The 19,288-nt window shown below is 55.8% G+C and overlaps 1 protein-coding gene across 1 annotated transcript; it reads right to left on the minus strand.

Annotated features, from left to right (window-relative positions):
* Positions 1 to 1,480: 1,480 nt before the first annotated feature.
* Positions 1,481 to 11,908, minus strand: LOC128916626 (centrosome-associated protein CEP250-like). The gene is made up of 11 exons (XM_054218559.1): positions 11,863 to 11,908; positions 10,277 to 10,383; positions 9,647 to 9,778; positions 8,588 to 8,732; positions 8,188 to 8,334; positions 7,403 to 7,633; positions 6,974 to 7,167; positions 5,621 to 6,115; positions 3,619 to 3,774; positions 3,079 to 3,192; positions 1,481 to 2,287 (listed from the first exon to the last, which is right to left on the minus strand). The coding sequence occupies exons 2-8, from the start codon at positions 10,324 to 10,326 to the stop codon at positions 5,938 to 5,940; spliced, it is 1,077 nt and encodes a 358-aa protein (XP_054074534.1). The 5' UTR covers positions 10,327 to 10,383; positions 11,863 to 11,908; the 3' UTR covers positions 1,481 to 2,287; positions 3,079 to 3,192; positions 3,619 to 3,774; positions 5,621 to 5,937.
* Between the last annotated feature and the right edge of the window lie 7,380 nt (positions 11,909 to 19,288).

Consider the following 19,288-nt stretch of genomic DNA (forward strand, 5'->3'; position numbering starts at 1 on the left):
ATCCCAGCAGGGCATGAGCAGCCCAGAAGGGCTTCTGCCAGCCCCTGGCCTTGCAGGGGTGGAGGGAGAGGGCAAGACAAGGTCCCGGCCCCCGACCACTGCTGGGTGCCCACCTCCGAGGAGCAGGGACGTACCTCTGCCAGCGCAAGCCTCTTGGTCTTCGTCGCCTTCATTATCACAACGCTAGGGGAAAGGTAATGGAGCAGGTGGGATGGGAAGGGAAGGGCTGGGTCGAGGGTAGGAGCTGTGAGGAGCAGGAGAGCAGGGCTGTGTGGGGAGCAGGAGAGAAGGGCTGTCGGGCACAGGACAGAGGGGATGCGTTGTGCCCGTCGCCAGGGACTGGCAGTTACAGATGGAACACGGGCCATGGCAACGGGAACGCAGTGGGCATGGGGACGAGCCCCCTTAAAGGGGGGGCAGCTTAATACATACCTACCCCCCAAAGTTAAGAATCCCAACACATTACACTTCAGTCCTGTCTTAAGCGGCTCTTCCTCACCATCCCCTCATGCCTGACCATCCCCTCATGCCAAGCTGCTCCTCAGTTTAGTCTCAGAAGCGTGCCGGAGAAGACGTGCCCAACAGCATCCAGCCTACGCTGCTGCGGGCTACGCTGGCCGAAGAGCAGGAGCTTAAAGAGGAGGCTGAGACCGTGGTCGGGGAAGTGCTGGATGGGGGAAGGCGCTGGATCAGCCCCTCCACGTCTTCAGGAGGGCTCCCCATGGGGTCAGCGGGAGGTTGTTTGCCAGTGCCAGAGAGGCAGAGCCTTTGGACACTTCTCCTGCGGAGCGATGGGAGGAATTGGGATTGGTGGCTCGAGAGATTGTGGCGAGCACGTTGGGGAGCTTTGGGCAGCGTTTGGTCCTGAGGAGGTGTGCGGCTCCTGGGGCAAGGAGCCCCCGCGCAGCTCCACCAGGCGGACAATAAAACGTTTGCTCCCAGGGGGTGCCTTGTGCCTTCCTTCCTTCAGGCCAGGCCATACTGTGTCTGTCCGGGCATCTTCCCTGCAATGATTTCCCTCCTCTTCCTCCCTCCCACAGCCTGGGTCAGACGAAGACCCAGCTTTTGTCTCCTTTGGGAAGCTTTGTGGCCGGGCTATCAGAGGGACTGGCCCAGCTCTGTTGAGCCTGGGTTCTGGCGGTCCTTGTGTTGAGATCCTTTCTCCAGGGCTCTTTCTCCTCAGATCAAGCAGCCCTGCACAAAACCCTTGCTCTCACCCCTCCGGGGACGGACGGTGGCGTCTCCCCCTGGGGACCACTCTGCCACATGGCCTTTGGGTCTCCTCGCTGCGCAGCGGGGAGGCAGGTCTATTGTGGAGGCCCAGAACGGTGCAGCGGAGCAGGTTCGAGCAGCCGGTGCCAGGGCTCACCCAAAGAGAGCTGCAGGCGGGGAATGGGAAAAACCAGGGCAGGAGGAGATGGCCCTAAATCAGGGTTCTTCACCCGCTGTGCAAAAACCAATCAACACACTGAGTCGAGATATTTGGCTTTATTTCAGTTCTGCAGAATCGGGTGCCGGGCGTTTAACAACAGCCAGCACACCACGCGTTTCCGACAGTCCCAGGTTCACAGTGATAAGATACAGCCCATGAGTGAGCTACAGTTCCCTTACCAGCCCTCATCACACACATGCATTCAAGTCCAAGTTTGGAATGGTTTGGGAGATCCCCCTAATTAGGCCAATTAAGGTTTAATTTCAGGAGTTCAGCTCAGGTTCCATCAAAGTTCTACTACAATTCTATACAAAGCGCTCCTGTAACTTTTTAACCATATTCTTTTGACATCCCTACTCTAACCTTTTCCTGACCCATGAATGTACCAAGCACTCTCTTTTTCCTTCAGAAACAGTACAAAATGGCTTTTATTACAAAAACATAAAAACCCCACTCCCTTTTTCCTTCAGAAATAGTACAAAATGGGTTTTAGTACAAAAACATAAAAACCCCTCTCCCTTTTTCCTTCAGAAATAGTACAAAATGGTTTTTAGTACAAAAACATAAAACCCCACTATCACTAGCACATGCTGCAAAATCTAAACAGAACAAATGCACCCCCCCTGCCCACAGGAAAACAAACACAGTCCAGGGAAGGGCCCAAGACGGGAACCCTGCGACGCTGCAGCTGCTCCGCGGCAGGACAAGGTTCAGCGCAGCTCCCGAGTCTCTGCCATCGGAGCAGCAGTTTTGGCCTTCAAGGTCTTGAAGTTCCTGGCCGGTCTTTGCACAGCACGCAATCCAGTCCCGCTTCTATTTTCGGTCTTGCGCCAGCTGCGTCTGCAGAAGGGACACCTGAAAGAGGCCAAAGGCCCAGCTCAGACAAGCCCACGCTGGTAGGACCAGCCCTAGCTCCACGGTACCGGCTCTCGGGGAAGACGCACCCTCTAACGCCAGCCCCGACAAACACTTGCTCTTCGGGGAATGGAAGTCGCAGGTTCCCAGAGTCACCCTGGCCTCACCTCACACTATCAACAAGTTGACTTTCTCTCTGGCTTACCATTCACACGTACAACCCCGAGACATCACATGGATATGAGAGAGAGAGGTTCCTACAGGATTAAGTCACCCAACTCCCCTTTCCAAGAGAGAGACTGGGGCTACTGCCACCTTACTGCCACAGGCTTTTTCCTCAGCAGGAGAGTTACTGGTTACACAAGGCACTGAGGAACTCTTCTGTTCTCATCTGCCTTAAAAACGTGACAGCTGGCGTGTGAAAAGGGAAAATGGGAAAGCTCAACAAGACGAGCAAGGCAAGCATTCCGTTTTCTGAGTTTCCTCCAATCCCTCTCCCACCCTGCCTGACCCACAGGCACCACAGAGACCAGACCTCGGTGAACGATGCTGTCTGGCCATGGCCAAGGGACGCATCTGACTGGGTATTCCCACTGCCTGCCCGTCTCCCTTCCCCATGGCCAAACAAAACTCGGGCCACAGCATCGTGCAGAGCTGTGCCCACCAGCACAGCCACAGCGGCTTTGGATGAGAGCTTTCCTGCTCCTCAGCCGGTCTATACTGGGGGGCTGCTGCCATCGTTCCTCCATCTGGCCAGAGTCTCCTCCCACCAAGTAAGATCCTGGTCTCACCTGCTGAGACACCAGCATCTCGTGCTGGTCAGACTCGGAGACAGAAAATCCGCCTGCATCTGGCAGCGCACGACCTCTGCAATATCTCCTCAGTCGCCTCCGTTCACGTTCCACCTGCACGTTGGATAGGAGAAAGGGTCACAGAAGCCTGCCACCAAACAAGGAGCAAAAGGACCTCTGGACATCACGGCAAGGAGATGGCTGCTCAGAGACTGTGAATTGCACCACAGAACGCTGGGGCCAAAAAGCACTCCAAGTAGCCCACGGAAGAGAGCGAGCAGGAGGAAAGAGTTCCTGACACAAGAGTGTCCAATGGGTGTGTATGGGGACACTGGGGCAAGAAGGGTGGTACCGCAGTGAACGTGCATTTGCGAAGGCAACGGGGTGCCAGAAGAGAGAGAAAAGACAAAAGTGTGTGGCCACAGGGGACAGCGGGAGAGGGAAGGAAACAAGCCGAGGACTCCACAGTGCTGCCTCTGGGAATGCGGTGTCTTCCAGAGGACCGTGATGCTGCGCAGAGGCAGCAAAAGCCTGGTCTACCTCCTCCAGAGTCCTCCTGAGCTCAGCACTGTATTGCTTCAGCTCCGTCTTCTCCCGGTCCAGCCTTGCAACTGCTCGCTGCAGACGTTCCAGCCGCTGCGACAGGAGTCTCTTCTCCGAGAGCCAGGACAGCCGCTGCCCTTCTGCAATCGCCTGCTGGGGATTCAGAGAGCAGATGATGGGAGTGGTGCCACAGAAAGGAGAGAAGGGCCAGAGTCAACACATCGCGGAGAGCGACCATGGAGGAAAGGACAGTGCTACGTCCCTTCTCCTCCTCCTCCCGGCCCACAGCCCAAAACAACACTCTCCCTTCCCAGGGGCCCTCCTCCACATCACCTCGGAGAAATCCCTGCGCCAAAAGAACACCCTGAAAGCGCAATGAAGCCTTCAACCTCACCAGCCAACGGTACCATTTCCATTCTCTCTAATACCCTGGGAAAGCTGGACCTCAGAAGTCTCCATCTCTGAAAGCATCCTCTAAGCACCATCAGTGTCGCTGCTGTTCAGCCATCCTTACAAAATTCTGCTACGTTTAGTACATTCGCTTGGTCAACTGTGCCCTTTCCTTTCCATGCCAAACCCCAGCCGCCACACATTGCTTAATCTTGCCTAGATAGGAGAGAACCAATCACCCACGCACAGCTCTTGGACTCGCATTAATTTTAACGCCAAGCTGCGTAGTTCTTTCATTACTTCTGGGCTTGATGGAAAGCGTTTGAGCAGCTGAATGGTGAATTACTAGCAAACATTGTCTTCTCGGCCCAAGCACAAACACAGGCTGGGCAGAGAATGGATTGAGAGAGCCCTGAGCAGGAGGACTTGGGGGTGATGGTCCATGAGAGCCGGCAACGTGCACTTGCAGCCCAGAAAGCCCCCCGTATCCTGGGCTGCATCCCCAGTAGCGTGGCCAGCAGAGCCAGGGAGGGGATTCTGCCCCTCTGCTCTGCTCTGCTCTGGGGAGAACCCCTGCAGTGCTGCCTCCAGCTCTGGGGCCATGAATATCAGCACACGGACCTGTTGGAGCGGGGCCAGAGGAGGCCATGAAGATGCTGCGAGGGCTGGAGCCCCTCTGCTGTGAGGACAGGCTGAGAGAGTTGGGGGGGTTCGGCCTGGAGAAGAGAAGGCCCCGGGGAGACCTTAGAGCCCCTTCCAGTCCCTAAAGGGGCTCAGGGGGAACGGTTTTAGACTGAAAGAAGGGAGACTGAGATGAGATATTAGGAAGAAATTCTTTGCTGTGCAAGCGGTGAGCCCCTGGCCCAGGTTGCCCAGAGAAGCTGTGGCTGGCCCATCCCTGGAGGGGTTCAAGGCCAGGTTGGACGGGGCTTGGAGCAACCTGGTCTAGTGGGAGGTGTCCCACTGGCATGGGGGTAGGAACTAGAAGATCTTTAAGGTCTCTTCCAACCCAAACCATTCAGTCATTTGATGAAGTCTCAGCCAAGCTCCTCAGAACAGCGTAGGCTCACAGCCTCCATTTTCACAGCTCGGCTCCCTTTTCATCAAGGAAAAGGTGCAGACGGACTGCAGGGTCAGAAAGGGACCAGACCCTCGTGCCCTCCTCACAAGACAGGCCGCAAACGCCAGTACCAGGAACAAGGGGCCTGTTCCGTCTGCTCCAATACCTCTGTCAGCCACCAAAGGACAGAAAGGAAGGAACAAAGTTCCCCCGCCTGCAGCTGGCAGCAGCGTTAGGAGTCTACTCCATGGCGGGCGGGAGGCTGGGAAGATCCCAGCCCTTTGCTGCCATGCTTTGGCTGGGGACCACCCAACCTTCTGTTGAACTCCTCTTACGCCCACACGCAACCCGTGCCTGCATTTACTGTCCCACCAGAGTCCTGGGGGTCTCCACGCTCCTTCAAGGACGAGCCACTGGCTCTGCTGCCTGGCCCGGCACCGTGTCGCCCGGGACAGACCACTGCTGCCATTTCACACGCTCAGGCTGTTCTTCTCCTAAAGCCAGCCCACAAAGCTTGCTTGAAGGATTCAGAAGCATAGTGTTTCCTACCACGTCTTGCAGGAGCTTGTTTATCTCCCCTTGGTGGTCGGCCTCCCGAAGTTTGAGGGTGTCGGTATGCTGCTGCTCTTTCTGCAGGAGCTCTTGCGCCATGTTTTGCTGTTCCTGCTTCAGGAGAGACCTCTCTGCTTCCAGCTCCCACTGAAGGCACTTCACTTCCCCTGCAAACACGACAAATGGCAAGAGTCAGAGGCTGCACAAACAGCGGCTCTGACTTTACTGACCTTACGCCCTTTGAGTTTCCGTGGAGGAGGGGTCTGTCTCCAGCTCCTTCACTCCTCAGAAGCACTGCGGACAGAGAGCTGCTTTCATACCACCTTCCCCGGGCACGGGGTCACCAGAAACGGGAGGCTCTCACCTTGGATCACCTCCTTGGCCTGCACCACCGCGTGAAGCTGGGTTTCAAGATGACTCCTGGTGATCTCCAGCTCAGACAAGTGCTGCTGAGCCTCCAACAGGCTGCATTCCACGGTCTCCTTCCCTGACCTGCAAAGCATGAATACAGAGAGAAAGGAGCTGCTTGCTCCTGACACCCACAGGGAGTTGTTCCAGGAAGAAGCGGTGCAAGATCCCTACCCCTGCCTACGGAAAAAGGCTCGCGTGGAAAATCCTACACAGAGAGCCTATTTCTGCCCTTTAAAATAGCAATGCGGGCCCCTGCGAGGGAATGGCCAGGCTTCCCTTGTCACCTGGCAGGACACAGAAAGCCCAGCTGAATTGGACTGCAATAGCCAAATCTTCACTTGCTGGGGTCTGATCCACGACACACGGGTAGCTGCGCCCACCAAGCCTGTGCCAGCAAGCAAAACTTGGATGGACAACAGAGGATGTATCTTCAAGGAGGAGAACAAGCACACAGTCCCGATTACACCAGTCTCTGGCAGGCCAAAGTAACTATGTCCATTTTAACAGACACCAGTGATGGGCAGGAACCCCTGAAGGCTGGCGAGAATTCAAGAGAGGTTTCCCTGCTGCTGGTGTCACCAGCTCTAGCTCCTGCACCATACTAACACGAGTTAGCTTAGTTTAATTATGTGTGGTTTAATCATGGCTCCATTGAGAGCCCACTCGGCTTGCTGTGGACGTCACAGAGGAACATGTAAGGGGGCATAAACATGAGCTCAACGCTCAGGAGAGCTTTGCCAGCTTCAGCTGTCAGAAAAATAACCTTCAAATCAAGGTAGACTTTGGTTTTTTTGCTTGAAATTCTTCCGTTTTCTGTCCATGGAAGCGAAAACATGTGAAAAGCGCAGAGGATGCAATCAATCCCCATGTAACCATTGTCACCTTTACCATTACAGACATTAAAGAACGTCCTGCCCAGGGTCTCCTCCCTGCCCTTACCTGGCCTCTGCCAGCTGCTCCGAAAGGCCTTGTCTCTCCCGCTCCATGGCTGCCAGTCGCACCTCCAGGGCAGCCTTCTCCCGCACCAGCAATTCCTTCTCTGCGCACACCTCGGCCAGTGCGTGCCCTTGGCGAGAGGACTCCTGGCGCAACTGCTCCAGGCCACTGCGAGACGACTCTTGCTGGCGGGAAACCTGAAAGCGGGACAAAATGCAGTGAGAGTCCTTGCGTGCAGCCCTGGCTTTTGTCCCAGACAAAGGCTCCAGAGCTACACAGTTTGCTGCTTTTGCCACATGGGAGAACAGTAGAGTCGTGGATGCAGTCCTCTCTCTGCAACTTACCAGAAGCCAAAAAGGAGGCCAACACGCACAGCTTCACCCAGCCAAGCAGCCACATGCCCACCCAGAAGCACCAGGTCTTTGGTCTCACCTGAAGGAGTTTCTCTTGGGCTTCTTCCTTCTCCTCTGCCAGGACCCCCAGCTCTACCCGCAGCTCCTCTTGTTGCTCCTCTGCTTTCTTCAGCAGCTGCTCCAGGTGGGCTTTCTCTGCACAGAGCTCTTTGGTTGTTCTTTTACACAAGCTCAGCTTCTCCTGGGCAGAGATCTTTGCTCTCTCCATCTCATCCACTTTACACAAGAGAGCGTCATTCTCTTCCTCCAGCTGCAATCACAGAAGCACAGAGGAAATTAAATACAGCAAGACTTACTCTGAAGAAGAGGAGAGCAGCAACTCCACATCCCCTGCGTCTCGCTGATATACTCCCAGGTCAGCGCGCCCAATAAGCACGTGCGGACAAACTACCCCAAAGAGCCTGCGTGGTCTCATCACCATTTCCCAAGAAGAAGGAGGACACTGCATTTAAACAACAGTAGGAGAATGGAAAGGGAGCAACACGGTGTTCAAAGACGGGTAGACGTGGCGCTCAGGGACATGGGTTAGTGGGGTTTTGGCAGTGTTAGGTTCGTGTTTGGACTCAATGATTTTAAAGGTCCCTTCCAACCTAGACAATTCTACGAGTCTACGATTGTCCCTGTCTTCCCCTGCCAGAAACAGCATCTGTGGCGCTCTTGCTAGACTTCCTATGAAGGTTGGGCTTGGACAGAAAAAGGAACCCTTCCATATTCAGTCAGTCACACTCTCAGAAGGCAAGAAGTCTGAGAAGAAGCAGCAGCTGGAGACAAACACCTGCCAAGACCTTTGGCAACTCTGCTCACCTGCAGCACAAGTTTGTTCAGTTGCACTTTGTCCAAAGCAAGAGCTTCATTGATACAGCTCATGTTTGATGTTGCAACACGTAGATCGGCAAGTTCAGCACTCAGCTCATTCTGAGCCCCTGTCAGCTCTGCCACCGACTGCTCGGCCTGAAGAGACAAAAGAACAACATGACAACAAGGGCAGGGAAATCCCTGCCTTCGAGCAGCAACTCCACATCCCCTGCGTCTCGCTGACATACTCCCAGGTCAGCGCTCCCAATAAGCACGTGCGGACAAACTACCCCAAAGAGCCTGCGTGGTCTCATCACCATTTCCCAAGGAGGAGAACAGCACATTCCCTGGCGTCTACTGACACGAAAAAAGCATCTGTGCTGGTCTTGCTACCACAAGGTGACCATACCTTCTCCAGGGCCACTCTAAGCTCATGCTTCTCTTCCTTCAGCACATCCCTCTCAAGGTGCGATTCCTCCAGCGCCTCTCTCGCAACTAACAACTCATGCTGTAACAAGCAGTGTTTGTCTTCGAGTGCCACTAAGTCCTTCAGTCTGTGAGAAGGGGAAAGACAAACAAGTTGTCAACGTAAAAACATTCTCGTTTCCAAAACCAGGAGCACATACTGTGTCCCAGCTATGGCAGATGGAATGACTTCCAATGGCTTTGTACCTACACCTAAACACCACCGGCATTTCCTGACTAGAGCTGCATCACTCTTTGTCATGGATGAAACGTTCGTCATTGAGAAAGTAAATCAAGCTTCCAGACATCACAGAACGTTTCCAAAACGCAACAGCTTCCTGCCTCTTAGTTCTCTCTCTCCTCTTTCATACGTTGGATACAAGCCTTGCACAAGTTCTTCTTGGGCTAAAACAGACTTTGAAAGTCCAGACTACGACTCCCACAATTACTTTTGCCTTCTGCAGTGAATGAATCAAAGGCCCTGCAAGCTCTCTGGGGAGACGGCTATGAATGTCCAATCCAATGATCACGGGATCACAGGAGGGTCCAGGTTAATACGCTGCATGTTGCAAAATGGCCCTTCTTGCCCCAAAGGCCTTCTGCACTCAGTCTGGCAAGGAACTGTCAGCACAGAGGTGCTACAGTGCTTAGGATGGTGCTGGGCAAATTCCTGCCAACTCCTCTAGCACCGCTCCGGGGAGCAAAAGGGCTGTACCAGAGACAGAGCTCTCTTTAGGCTGCTCTCGCTTGCTCACCAAGAACCAGTTCACAGCAAAAGCACTGGAATACGCCACCTCTTTGCCAGTCTGCTCTTACCCAGAGGAGCTTCTGGCAGTCAGACGATTTTTGCCGTCCTTTCTGTTGAAGGCAACCGTTTGACTCGGGACAGAAACAAGGCTGTGCAGAACGGGTGTGTTTGCAATGTGAACACAGCCCATCTATGAACGCAAGAGGCAGCCCCAGAAGAGAATGGTGGTAACAGCAAAGTTTAAAACACCTTTACCTGTCCTGAAGCTCCTTCTTCTCCAGCTCCCCCTTGGCTTGGAAGGACATCACGCTGCAGTTTAGACGGGAGCAGTTTGCCATTACAGACCCAGAAAGCCTCATTTGCTCTGCCTTCAGCTCTGACAAATCTCTGCAGAAGAACAAAGGAAGAGCCAACGTTCACACCACCAGCTCTATCAGCTGACTCGCTTCTCACGCACGTAATCGCGCAAAGAGGAAAAGCTGGCAGGAAAGATGACATCTCGGCTGGGGACAAATCATTCCCCTGACACTCTGGGGTCAGGACACACCTTGGCGAGCGACTGCTCAGAGGCTCACGACAACAGCCACATCATAAACTTTTCAGGAAGGTGGAGGAAGAATAAGCCTAAAACGGCGTAACAAAAAAGCACAAAGAACACAAGAACCAAGGCACGCTCGACGCATTAAGGAAGGTTCATAATCCAGGAAGATAAATGGCTGACAGTAACCCAGAGTTTGAAATCACTTGCTGACACCAGCAGCAGACACTATCACGGCTACACTGCTCTTGTTTGTGTAGAAGGCAACTGTGAGAAAGCAACCTCAGAGAGGTGTGAAGGGAAGGTACATTTTTTCTGCAAGAGATGGGGCCTCAACTTCTACTCACCGGTTCGTGGCAGCCTTCATTTCCAGGAAATGACGGCGGAAGGTGACCATCTGATGCCACAGACCGAGCAGACGGTCACGGTCACCCCTGAAGTAGTTCTCATAGAGCTAAAGATGCAAAGACAAAAAGAAATGCCAGTTCAGCCTCCGCCATCACTGTACGAGTCTTTCCGCTGGCAGAGAGCACAACCACCATCGCCAGCTCTCCTTGAATAACTATTCCGACAAGGCACCAAGGACTGAAGAGGCACCACAGAAGCAGCCCCAGCAGACCTGCCACCTGCCTTCAAAGAAGGCAACATCCACCCTTCTCCTGCGGGAGGGGACATCAGCAAAGCAAGCTGACCCCGAGTCAGCACCTCGCCTTGCAGAGCTGTCTCACACTCTTGGTGGAGGAAGACAAAGACAAGCCCCTCCAAGACCACTGTCCCATTTGCTAGCGGTGACGGAGGCCTGTCTTGTCCTTCCCTTGGCTACTCTGAATCTCAAAACACACAGACCTCTCTGCTCTCACGGCTCTAGACGGAGATTTAAGAACCATCAAAAAGACGAGCGCTCCTGTGTCGCTGCCCTACAGCGTCCAGCAGCAGCAAGCATTTGCCTTCAGGACCGAGCAGCACGGCCACAGCAGGTGGGCCTCTTCCATCACCACGATTTGCAGACACTCCTCCATCTCCCACCCCTGCCACGCTGAGCTCCCCCTCCCACGCACCAACTTGATCTTTGTCTCCCATAACCCTGCCCAAGCGATAACCACCCCTGGAGGTCAGCATGGGTGCATCTCGTCCTGATGGCGGCATCCGGGGCTCACAGGGGGTCTCAGGGACACGCATAACACCACAACAGCCAAGGGGTGACGTGAGCAATGCGCCCACCTCACCGCAATCCTGGTACTGTGGTCAATGTGCAAATACGACTGGAAGTCGTCATCTTCCCCCCATAAATAGTCAAGAGCCCAAGGGCATTTGGAGCTCTCCTGCTCGGCAGCGGGCTGAGGCCGGGATCTCCCCGTGAGCAGGGACGCTGCTCAGGATTACTCCTCCAGGTTAAGAGATTCCTGGCTGCAACAGATCCTCGCTAAATTGGTTTATAGCATGCTGAACTTTGACATTCTGTGATAGAAAGCATTGATTGTGCACATATAATCCTTTAGCCATAAACCATTGACCAAGTCTGGGACTAGGATTGGGTCCAGCCGCACCCAGACTCCTCTCTCAGAAGGCCTTTAGAAAGCCAGGGGTCCTTTCTGAACCTTGACTCAACGGGAGGGTCTCCCTGACAGCTCTCTCTGACCCTGTCCTCTGTGCAGTAAAAAAACAAGTGGACCTTGCTATAGCACCCCCTTAAAACTGTCGCATCTACTGTCGACTTGGTCAAATCATTGGTTTATATCAATATATTGCTGCTTCTCTCTTAGGGGTGAAGTCTATCGCTCCATCCGCGACAACCCCTCTCTTCTGCTCGTCAACACCAACGCATCCTCAGCAGAGCCACAACCTTCTCACAGCAAGTTCTCTGGGCCAGAAACAAAACGCGTTCTCATGCCACGCTGGCACCACCTCTGACATTCCCGCAGCTGAGCCTCACCTCACGTTCCTGGCGCCATTCGCGCTCCTTCGCTTCCAGCTCCTCCCGCGCCCTCATCCAATCCACCGTCAGCTTTCCAACATCTTCTTTGAGGGCTGAATTCACCTATTCCGCTTTCTCCAGGTGCTCCCGCAGCAGACTGTTCGCTTCGGCCAGATCCTCGCACCTTGGAAAGGGAGGAACAGCCATGAGGTCACTGAACAACCCCTATCCACAAGCACCATCCCCGGGATTTCCCGGCTCCCCCAACACTGACTTTGTTCTCAAACTGAGAGGCAGGAAAAGCGCTTTCTAGGGTGAACTAAGATCTCTCGCTGATGGCCAACTCATTTGCTTCTCCTTGCTTTAAGCCTTCCATTTCCACCTACAGGTTGGGTTTCTCCTTCCTCTTCAACTCGGACGATGCCCACGGCTGGGCCTCCCCTTCGTGCTGCCTCATCACTGGACGCATCACCTTTCTCTAGCGTTGCCCCCAGTCCCTCACCTACTGCACCAGGGCAGCGTTTAGGCTGGAAAGGGACCCTTGGAGCTCACCCGCAGGAACGCCCCACTCCAAACAGAAGCATTCAGCACACACCACTATTACTGCCCCACACAACAGGTTGGGCACCTCTCTCCTTTCCAAAGGGCTTGCCCCAACACTTCCCTTGCGGAGACTGCCTACCACTGACAGGTTTTCCCTCCCTGCCGTGAGCATCCAGGATACCGAGTAGGAGGGAACGCTTCTTCCTTGTACCTTTGCTGCTCCTCTTTCACCTGAAGCAGGGCTTTCTCCAGGGCCTCTGTGCCTTCCCACCTGCCTGGGAGGCATCCCTGAAGAAGAAAGCAAATAGTTAGTCCAATTCTTCCACTTGAAGCCCAGGAATGCTCTCCTACGCTCCACCCTTTCTTTCCTAGATCTGCTTTACCCGTGAAGCAGAACGAAAAGCACAGAGACAGCTCTCTCTGGCCGACGCCAGCATTCTCGCCTTCCAAAACACTGTCTGTCCACCCATTCTATTTCAGAGACAGCCCTAGAACAGGCAGCAAAGCCCTCGCCCGAGACCCAGGACAAAACGTTCCCCGCCAATAAAGCACTCCCGCACACAACTCAAATCCTGCATTTCTGGGACTGCTGGCTGCTCTAAGAGCGGCAACTGGGCAGAACACGGGCGGGCAAACTCGCAGCGCTTCTTGAAACCCTCCGGGAGCACAATCTTGCTTTCCCCTGTCATGGCCCGGGGAGCTTTTTCGCTCCCGAACGCTACGGCCGCTCTCCTCAGTTCGCGCCCTGCGCACTCACCGCTCCTGCTTCCAGCTGCTGCTCCAGCTCTCGGCAGCGGGTCCGGTACTGCAGGACCTGGGCGCAGACACGGCATGAAGATGAGCGACTGCAGCCGGGGACGGACCCGGCTCCTCCGGCACCGGCTTTTCTCTCGCTCTCCGCAGCCCGAGCTCAGCCCGCGCCACGGCGCTGCCGCTACAACACCGAGTCCCTTCGGGACCGGGAAGCTTCGCTTCCCCCGAGCCCGGCCAAGCCCCGGCGAGCGGCTCGGGGGTGACCGCGGACGGGACGGGACGGGACGGGACGGGACGGGACGGGCGGCTCCCGGGGCCTCCCTCCCTCCCTCTCCTGAGCTCCGGGCTCGGCGCCGTCCCGCCCGCGGCAGCGCAGGGCAGGGCCCGGGCAGGACCCCGCCGGGGCCGCGCCTTCGCCCCCCGAGGGCTCCGCCGCCGAGTCCCGTCCGCGGACGGCGCGGGCACCCCGGCCCGGCCTCGGGGAGCTCCCCCCGGGCAGGCGCCCCCGCTCCTCACCTTCGCCTGCAGCTTCCGCACCAGCACCGCTTGCCGGTGCCGCGCCTCCTGCGAGCTCTGCAGCCGGCGCTGCAGGGAGGCCGGGCCCGGCGCCGCCATGCCCCCGCTCGCCGGCCGGGCTCCGCCGCCTGACGGGCGCCGCCGGGAGCCGCGGGGCGGGAGGGACGGGCTCGCTCGGGGCCGCTCTGCGGCGGCGCTTTCCTGCGGGCTGCGGGGCTGCCGCGGGGGAAGAGGCCGCTCCGGCCGCGGTTCGCTCCGGCCGGCTCCGCTCGGAGACCGTTACCGGCCCCGGCCGACGCTGGGGGCGGGAGCGGGGGGAAACGGTCCCCGCGAGCCGCGTGTCGGGGGGGGCCCGCGACGGCGGGCGAGAGCCGGGGCCGCGGGGACGGGCCGTCGCCCGGGGAAGGCGGCGGCAGCGCCGGAGCCTCTGCCGGAGGCTCCGGCTTCGGCCTGGGCTGCCGCGGGAGCGGGGGGCCCGGCCCGCGGCGAAACCCCGACGTGCCCGGGGGGAGCTCCCGGACCTTGTCCTTCCCGACGGGCGGCGTGAAGGGCCCGGGCCGCCAGCAGGGAACGGGGAAGCCGGGGCGGGAGGGAAAGGTTCCGAGTTACAGGGCAAGGGACCCCGGGAATAAAGCGCTATTTCATGGGCTCAGGAGGAAACACGACAAACGGGGCTCAGTCCCCTTTGCCCCCCAGCCTCCTCTGTCCTGGGAATTCACTTATTCGCCACTCAAGTCATGAGCTTGCATAACTTACAGCCCTTAAGTCGTGCACTTGCAAGCAAACAAAAGAGAATTAGTTCCCTAGTGAGAGTGCTCATCCTTCCCCTTCCATCACGGTGGGGGCGTCCCCTGTGTCACCCCGGGAAGCACGAAAGCCTGAGCGGGCCGGCTGCTGCTGCATCCTGGGTCTAAAGTAGACCCAATCAGTACGTTGTGACTGATACAGGACCCGTTACGCAACATTTTAAATACTTCTTGTCCCCAGGCATTAAATTTGCAATGCCACAACCTGTGAATAGAGAAAGGCTGCCAAGGGACACCGCAGCGAGAGCACTATCACCACACTCCCGCGACAACGGGAGAAATCCTCGTACCTCCCCCTCATTCAGCTCTTGCCTTAGTTTAGCCTTTCAGCTTCAACAACAGAAAGCTACATCCAAGTGACACAAACCAACAAATTCCCTTTATGCTGACACACAGAATGACGCTGTCTCCCAGAAAAGGGAGTCAGGAGATCATGTTTTGGAAAGGAGAAGTCAGGACAGTATTCCTGTTAGACTGCAACACTTTGCCAGAATCCTTTCTGGTTTGTATCGAAGAGCAAGGGTGAGTCATAACAGGTAGAAAGGGTAGAGGAGAGGGTCACGTAGCCAAGGGCCACTTCCTACAACTTGTAACCGATAAGTCAGCTACAATATATTTCTCAGGTATGCATGAACACACACAAAGTACCTGCAGTAAGGGGCACGTTTAGGCTTAAAGGCTTGAGTCGCCGGAACCTTCCCTGGGGAGAGGCTCTTTCCTCTAACCAGGTCATCCCATTTGTCAGCCCGCTGTGATTTAAAGATACAACCAAAGCCAAGTTTGGCCAGAACAGCTGCTTCCTTTCTAGTCGTAAAAGACCATTAACTTGGGAGCTTTATTCCTGAAATGCATCCATGAGTCCTTGTCATGATTTCAGAGGGACTAGGCAAAGATTTGCCCTGCAAAAGTAGCCAGTATAAAAGCAGTCGGACTGATCTGCACGTTTCATAGACTTGCGTGCCTTAAATGTGTTGAAAAACTGGTTGAAAGCTGCCTCCTACCTCAACCCCCCCACCTTCGGCTGTCTGACTCCTTGTCTGACTCCTTGTGGGAGTGGGGTGTCTCTGAGGGTGCCAGGGATAATTTAGACGTTTCCCGAGAGCGGTTCCCGAAGATTTCCGAAGGGCAAACTTTGGCCTTCTTAAGAGCATGGTTGAGAGTGTCCCTTGGGGGACAGTCCAGAAGGGCAAAGGTGCCCAGGAAGGCTGGTCTTACTTCAAGGAGGAACTCCTAAAAGCTCAGGAGAAGGCCATCCCCAAGTCCCAGAAAACAAGCAGACAGGGAAGAAGACCAGCCTGGCTAAATAGAGAGCTTAGGCTGGCCATCAGGGAAAAAAAAATAGAAAGTTTATGATCCGTGGAAAAGGGGGTTGGCTACTTATGAAAAATAGCAAGATGTAGTGAAGCTATGCAGGGCGAAAATCAGAAGGGCCAAAGCTCAAGCAGAACTCGTCTTGGCCACCACGGTTAAAGAGAACAAGAGGTTCTTTCAGTATATCAACAGCAAAAGGAAGACTAGGGGAAATGTAGGCCCACTAACGAATGAGATGGGCGCCCTAGTGGTGGAAGACACAGAGAAGGCAGAGCTACCGAATGCCTTCTTTGCTTCAGCCTTCACTGCTAAAGCCGACCTGCACGAATAGCAGGCCCTGGAGGCAAAGGGGAAGGTCTGGAGAGAGGAAGAGTTTTCCCCAGTAGAGGAAGATCAGGTTAGAGACCACTCGGCCAAACTGGACATCCATAAGTCCATGGGCCCTGACGAGATGCACCCGCGAGTGCTGAGAGAGCTGGCAGATGTTATTGCTTGGCCACTCTCCATCATCTTTGAAAGGTCATGGAGAAGAGGAGAGGGGCCTGAGGACTGGAGGAAGGCCAATATCACTCCAGTCTTCAAGAAGGGCAGGAAGGAGCACTCGGGGAACTACAGACCAGTTAGTCTCACCTCCGGCCCTGGGAAGGTAATGGAGCGACTCGTTCTGGATGTCACATCCACGCACGTTCAGGAGCAGGAAGTTATTGGAAGTGGTCAACATGGAGTTCCCAAGGGTAAATCATGCTTGACCAATCTCAGAGCCCTCTATGATGTTATAACTGGTTGGCTGGATGAGGGCAGAGCGGCAGATGCCATCTACCTTGACTTCAGCAAGGGTTTTGACATTGTCTCTCATAACATCCTCCTTCGGAAACTGAGGAAGTGTGGACTAGACGAGGGGACAGTGAGGTGGACTGAGAGCTGGCTGTGTGACAGGACTCAGATGGTCGTCATTAATGGAGCAGGGTCGAGTTGGAGGCCTGTAACCAGTGGTGTCCCCAGGGGTCAATCCTTGGACCGGTATTGTTTAACGTATTCATCAAGGGCCTGGACGAGGGGACAGAGCGTATGCTCAACAAGTTCGTGATGACACCAAAGCAGGTGGGGTGGCTGACACCCCAGAGGGCCGTGCTGCCATCCAGCGTGACCTAGACAGGCTGGAGAGCTGGGCAGAGAAAAAACTAATGAGGTTCAACAAGGACAAGTGTAGGGTCCTGCAGCTGGGGAGGAAGAATGTCAGGCACCAGTAGAGGTGAGGGGTGGACCTGCTGGAAAGCAGCTCTGAAGAAAAGGATCTGGGGGTCTTGGTAGACAGTAAATTATCCATGAGCAAGCAATGTGCCCTTGTCGCCAAGGCGGCCAACGGAATTCTGGGCTGCATAGGGAAGAGTGTGGCCAGCAGGTCCAGGGAGGTCATTCTCCCCCTCTACTCTGCACTGGTGAGGCCACAACTGGAATACTGTGTCCAGTTCTGGGCTCCCCAGTTCAAGAGAGACAGGGAACTGCTGGAGAGAGTCCAGCAAAGGGCAACAAAGACGATGGAGGCATTGGAGCATCTCCCTTATGAGGAAAGGCTGAGACAGCTGGGACTCTTTAGCCTGGAGAAGAGAAGGCTGAGGGGAGACCTTATTAATGTTGACAAGTATCTAAAGGGTGGGTTTAAAGAGGATGGAGACAGACTCTTTTCAGTGGTTCCCAGTAACGGCCGATGGGCACAAGGAGCTTTGGGGCCTCCCTGTAGGGCTGCCTACACTTTCTGCATTCCTTGTGCAGTGGAAAGGGTCCCCTTCTTGACCTCTCCTGTCAGGGGACACTACACCCAGGAATCAGCAGCTCTCTGCCGTTTGGCAGGACTCGGAGCACACCCACCTTCTGCAGCCTTAAACCCCTCCCCTGAGCAGCCCGTGGGGGCGAGCAGCCTGTGCAGAGCAGGGTCGGGAGAACTGGACCTGGTGAAGCAAAGCTCCTGCTGCGCTGGTGGATGAGCCTGGGACCCCCGGCTCTGCAGCGCAGTCGGGGCTCTGCACCTTATCTCAGCCCTTTGCCGGCCAGGGCTGCTGCGGTGGCACCAAAACTCTTCATTCCTGCACCTGTGAGCAAAAACTAAACAAACCATTTCCCCAGCCAACGGTGAGAGTGCTCATCCCTCCTCCTCCCCCCTCACCTCCTCCTTTCCGCCAGTGGGCAGCAACCCCACTCCCGACACCAACCTGGGGGGGATTCTGCATCTCTGGGGCCTCAGCCCAGAGAGAATTTTCATCCCGAGCCAGCCTGTCCCGTGGAGAAGGGGCAATAAAGAGCAGGTCACAGACAACCTCCCATCGGCATGTTTGCTGGCAGAAGAATGCATGCACCAAATAAATAACATTTTTAAAAAAATGAGTTTCCATTCTCCTTGAGCAAAAGAGTTTTGCTGAAGTGTTTTCCCCTTCTGGCACCTCGTCCCGGGTTGTTGAGACCCCCACCTGCCGCCACCCCCTGCCCCATCCTGGTTCCCCCCCGCCCGCCTCAGCCCTGACACATGCCAGCCAGCGGGGCTGGCACCAAGGAGCGCGTCCCACAGCCTCCACCCCACCGCTGAGGGCGATGCCTTCCCCTCCCAGCCCACAGGCTGCTTGGCAGTACCTTGGAAAGCCTGACCCACCGGGCACTCAGCCCCCGCCTTGGCCTGGCACCTTTCCTCCGAACCAAGGCACCAGGGCTTTCCCTTCATTGCTCCCTGCATTCCCTTGCAACTCCTTTGCGCTCCCCACAACTCACTGCTGGGCACAAAAAGATGCCCCCAGTCATCCCCGCAAACGTTTTATTGCTGACTTCCCACTTGCCCCCCACCTTGCCCCTTCTGCTTGATTGCTCTTTAAGCAGACCTTTCCCCAAACCCGCCCAACACCACCCTCGTTACCCAGCTCACCTAGGATTATTACAGCTCTGATAAAGTTAATGCCCTCCCAACACCATCATCTTGGGGCACTCGCTACAAACTCACCAACAGCAGGGGTGAGCTCAACTCAAGCCACAAGGACGAAGGATCTCGCAGGAATGGTCTCAGCAGGGAGGGGGAAAGGGAGCAGCATTGCTTTGGGCAGCAGGATCCAACTGGAGACTGGGTGCAGGCTGCTCCCTGCAGCGCCTGACCCTGGGACAGCCCGGACACCTGCGAGTCACTGGCTGGAAGCCATGTGTCCAGGGGAGCCTTTCCTGGGGGGCAGAAGGGCTCAGGTCCCACCAGCCCCACTCCACCCAGCTGCTCAAGGGAAGCCCTGAGACCCCGCCTGCGCAGGAGGTCTCAGGACAAGCCCAGTGGGTGGGAGCCATTGCTAAGGGCCAGGGATGCGAAATCCTGCTGGAGCCAGGCACCCCAGACAGACGGAGGGAGCGAGGAAAGGAGCTCAGCAGATCGGTATGAAATCAGAGCAAGGCGGGGAGCACGTGTGTGTCTGCACACACCGGTGGGATCCAGGAGTGCTGGAAGAGAAGAGGTCAGACAGCAGCACCCACCACAGGGGCAAGGCCAA

The sequence above is a fragment of the Rissa tridactyla genome, chromosome 12 (genome assembly GCF_028500815.1).
Source record: "Rissa tridactyla isolate bRisTri1 chromosome 12, bRisTri1.patW.cur.20221130, whole genome shotgun sequence".
Taxonomy (NCBI): Eukaryota; Metazoa; Chordata; class Aves; order Charadriiformes; family Laridae; genus Rissa; species Rissa tridactyla.

Bases quoted from the DNA above. Each gene is read 5' to 3' on its own strand.
- LOC128916626 (XM_054218559.1), bottom strand. From the start codon at position 10,326: ATGGTCACCTTCCGCCGTCATTTCCTGGAAATGAAGGCTGCCACGAAC. The intron at 8,335-8,587 runs GTATGGTCACCT...TTGTCTCTTCAG, and splicing joins TTAGAGTGGCCCTGGAGAAG to GCCGAGCAGTCGGTGGCAGA. The intron at 7,634-8,187 runs GTGAGCAGAGTT...CTGTGATTGCAG, and splicing joins TGAACAAACTTGTGCTGCAG to CTGGAGGAAGAGAATGACGC.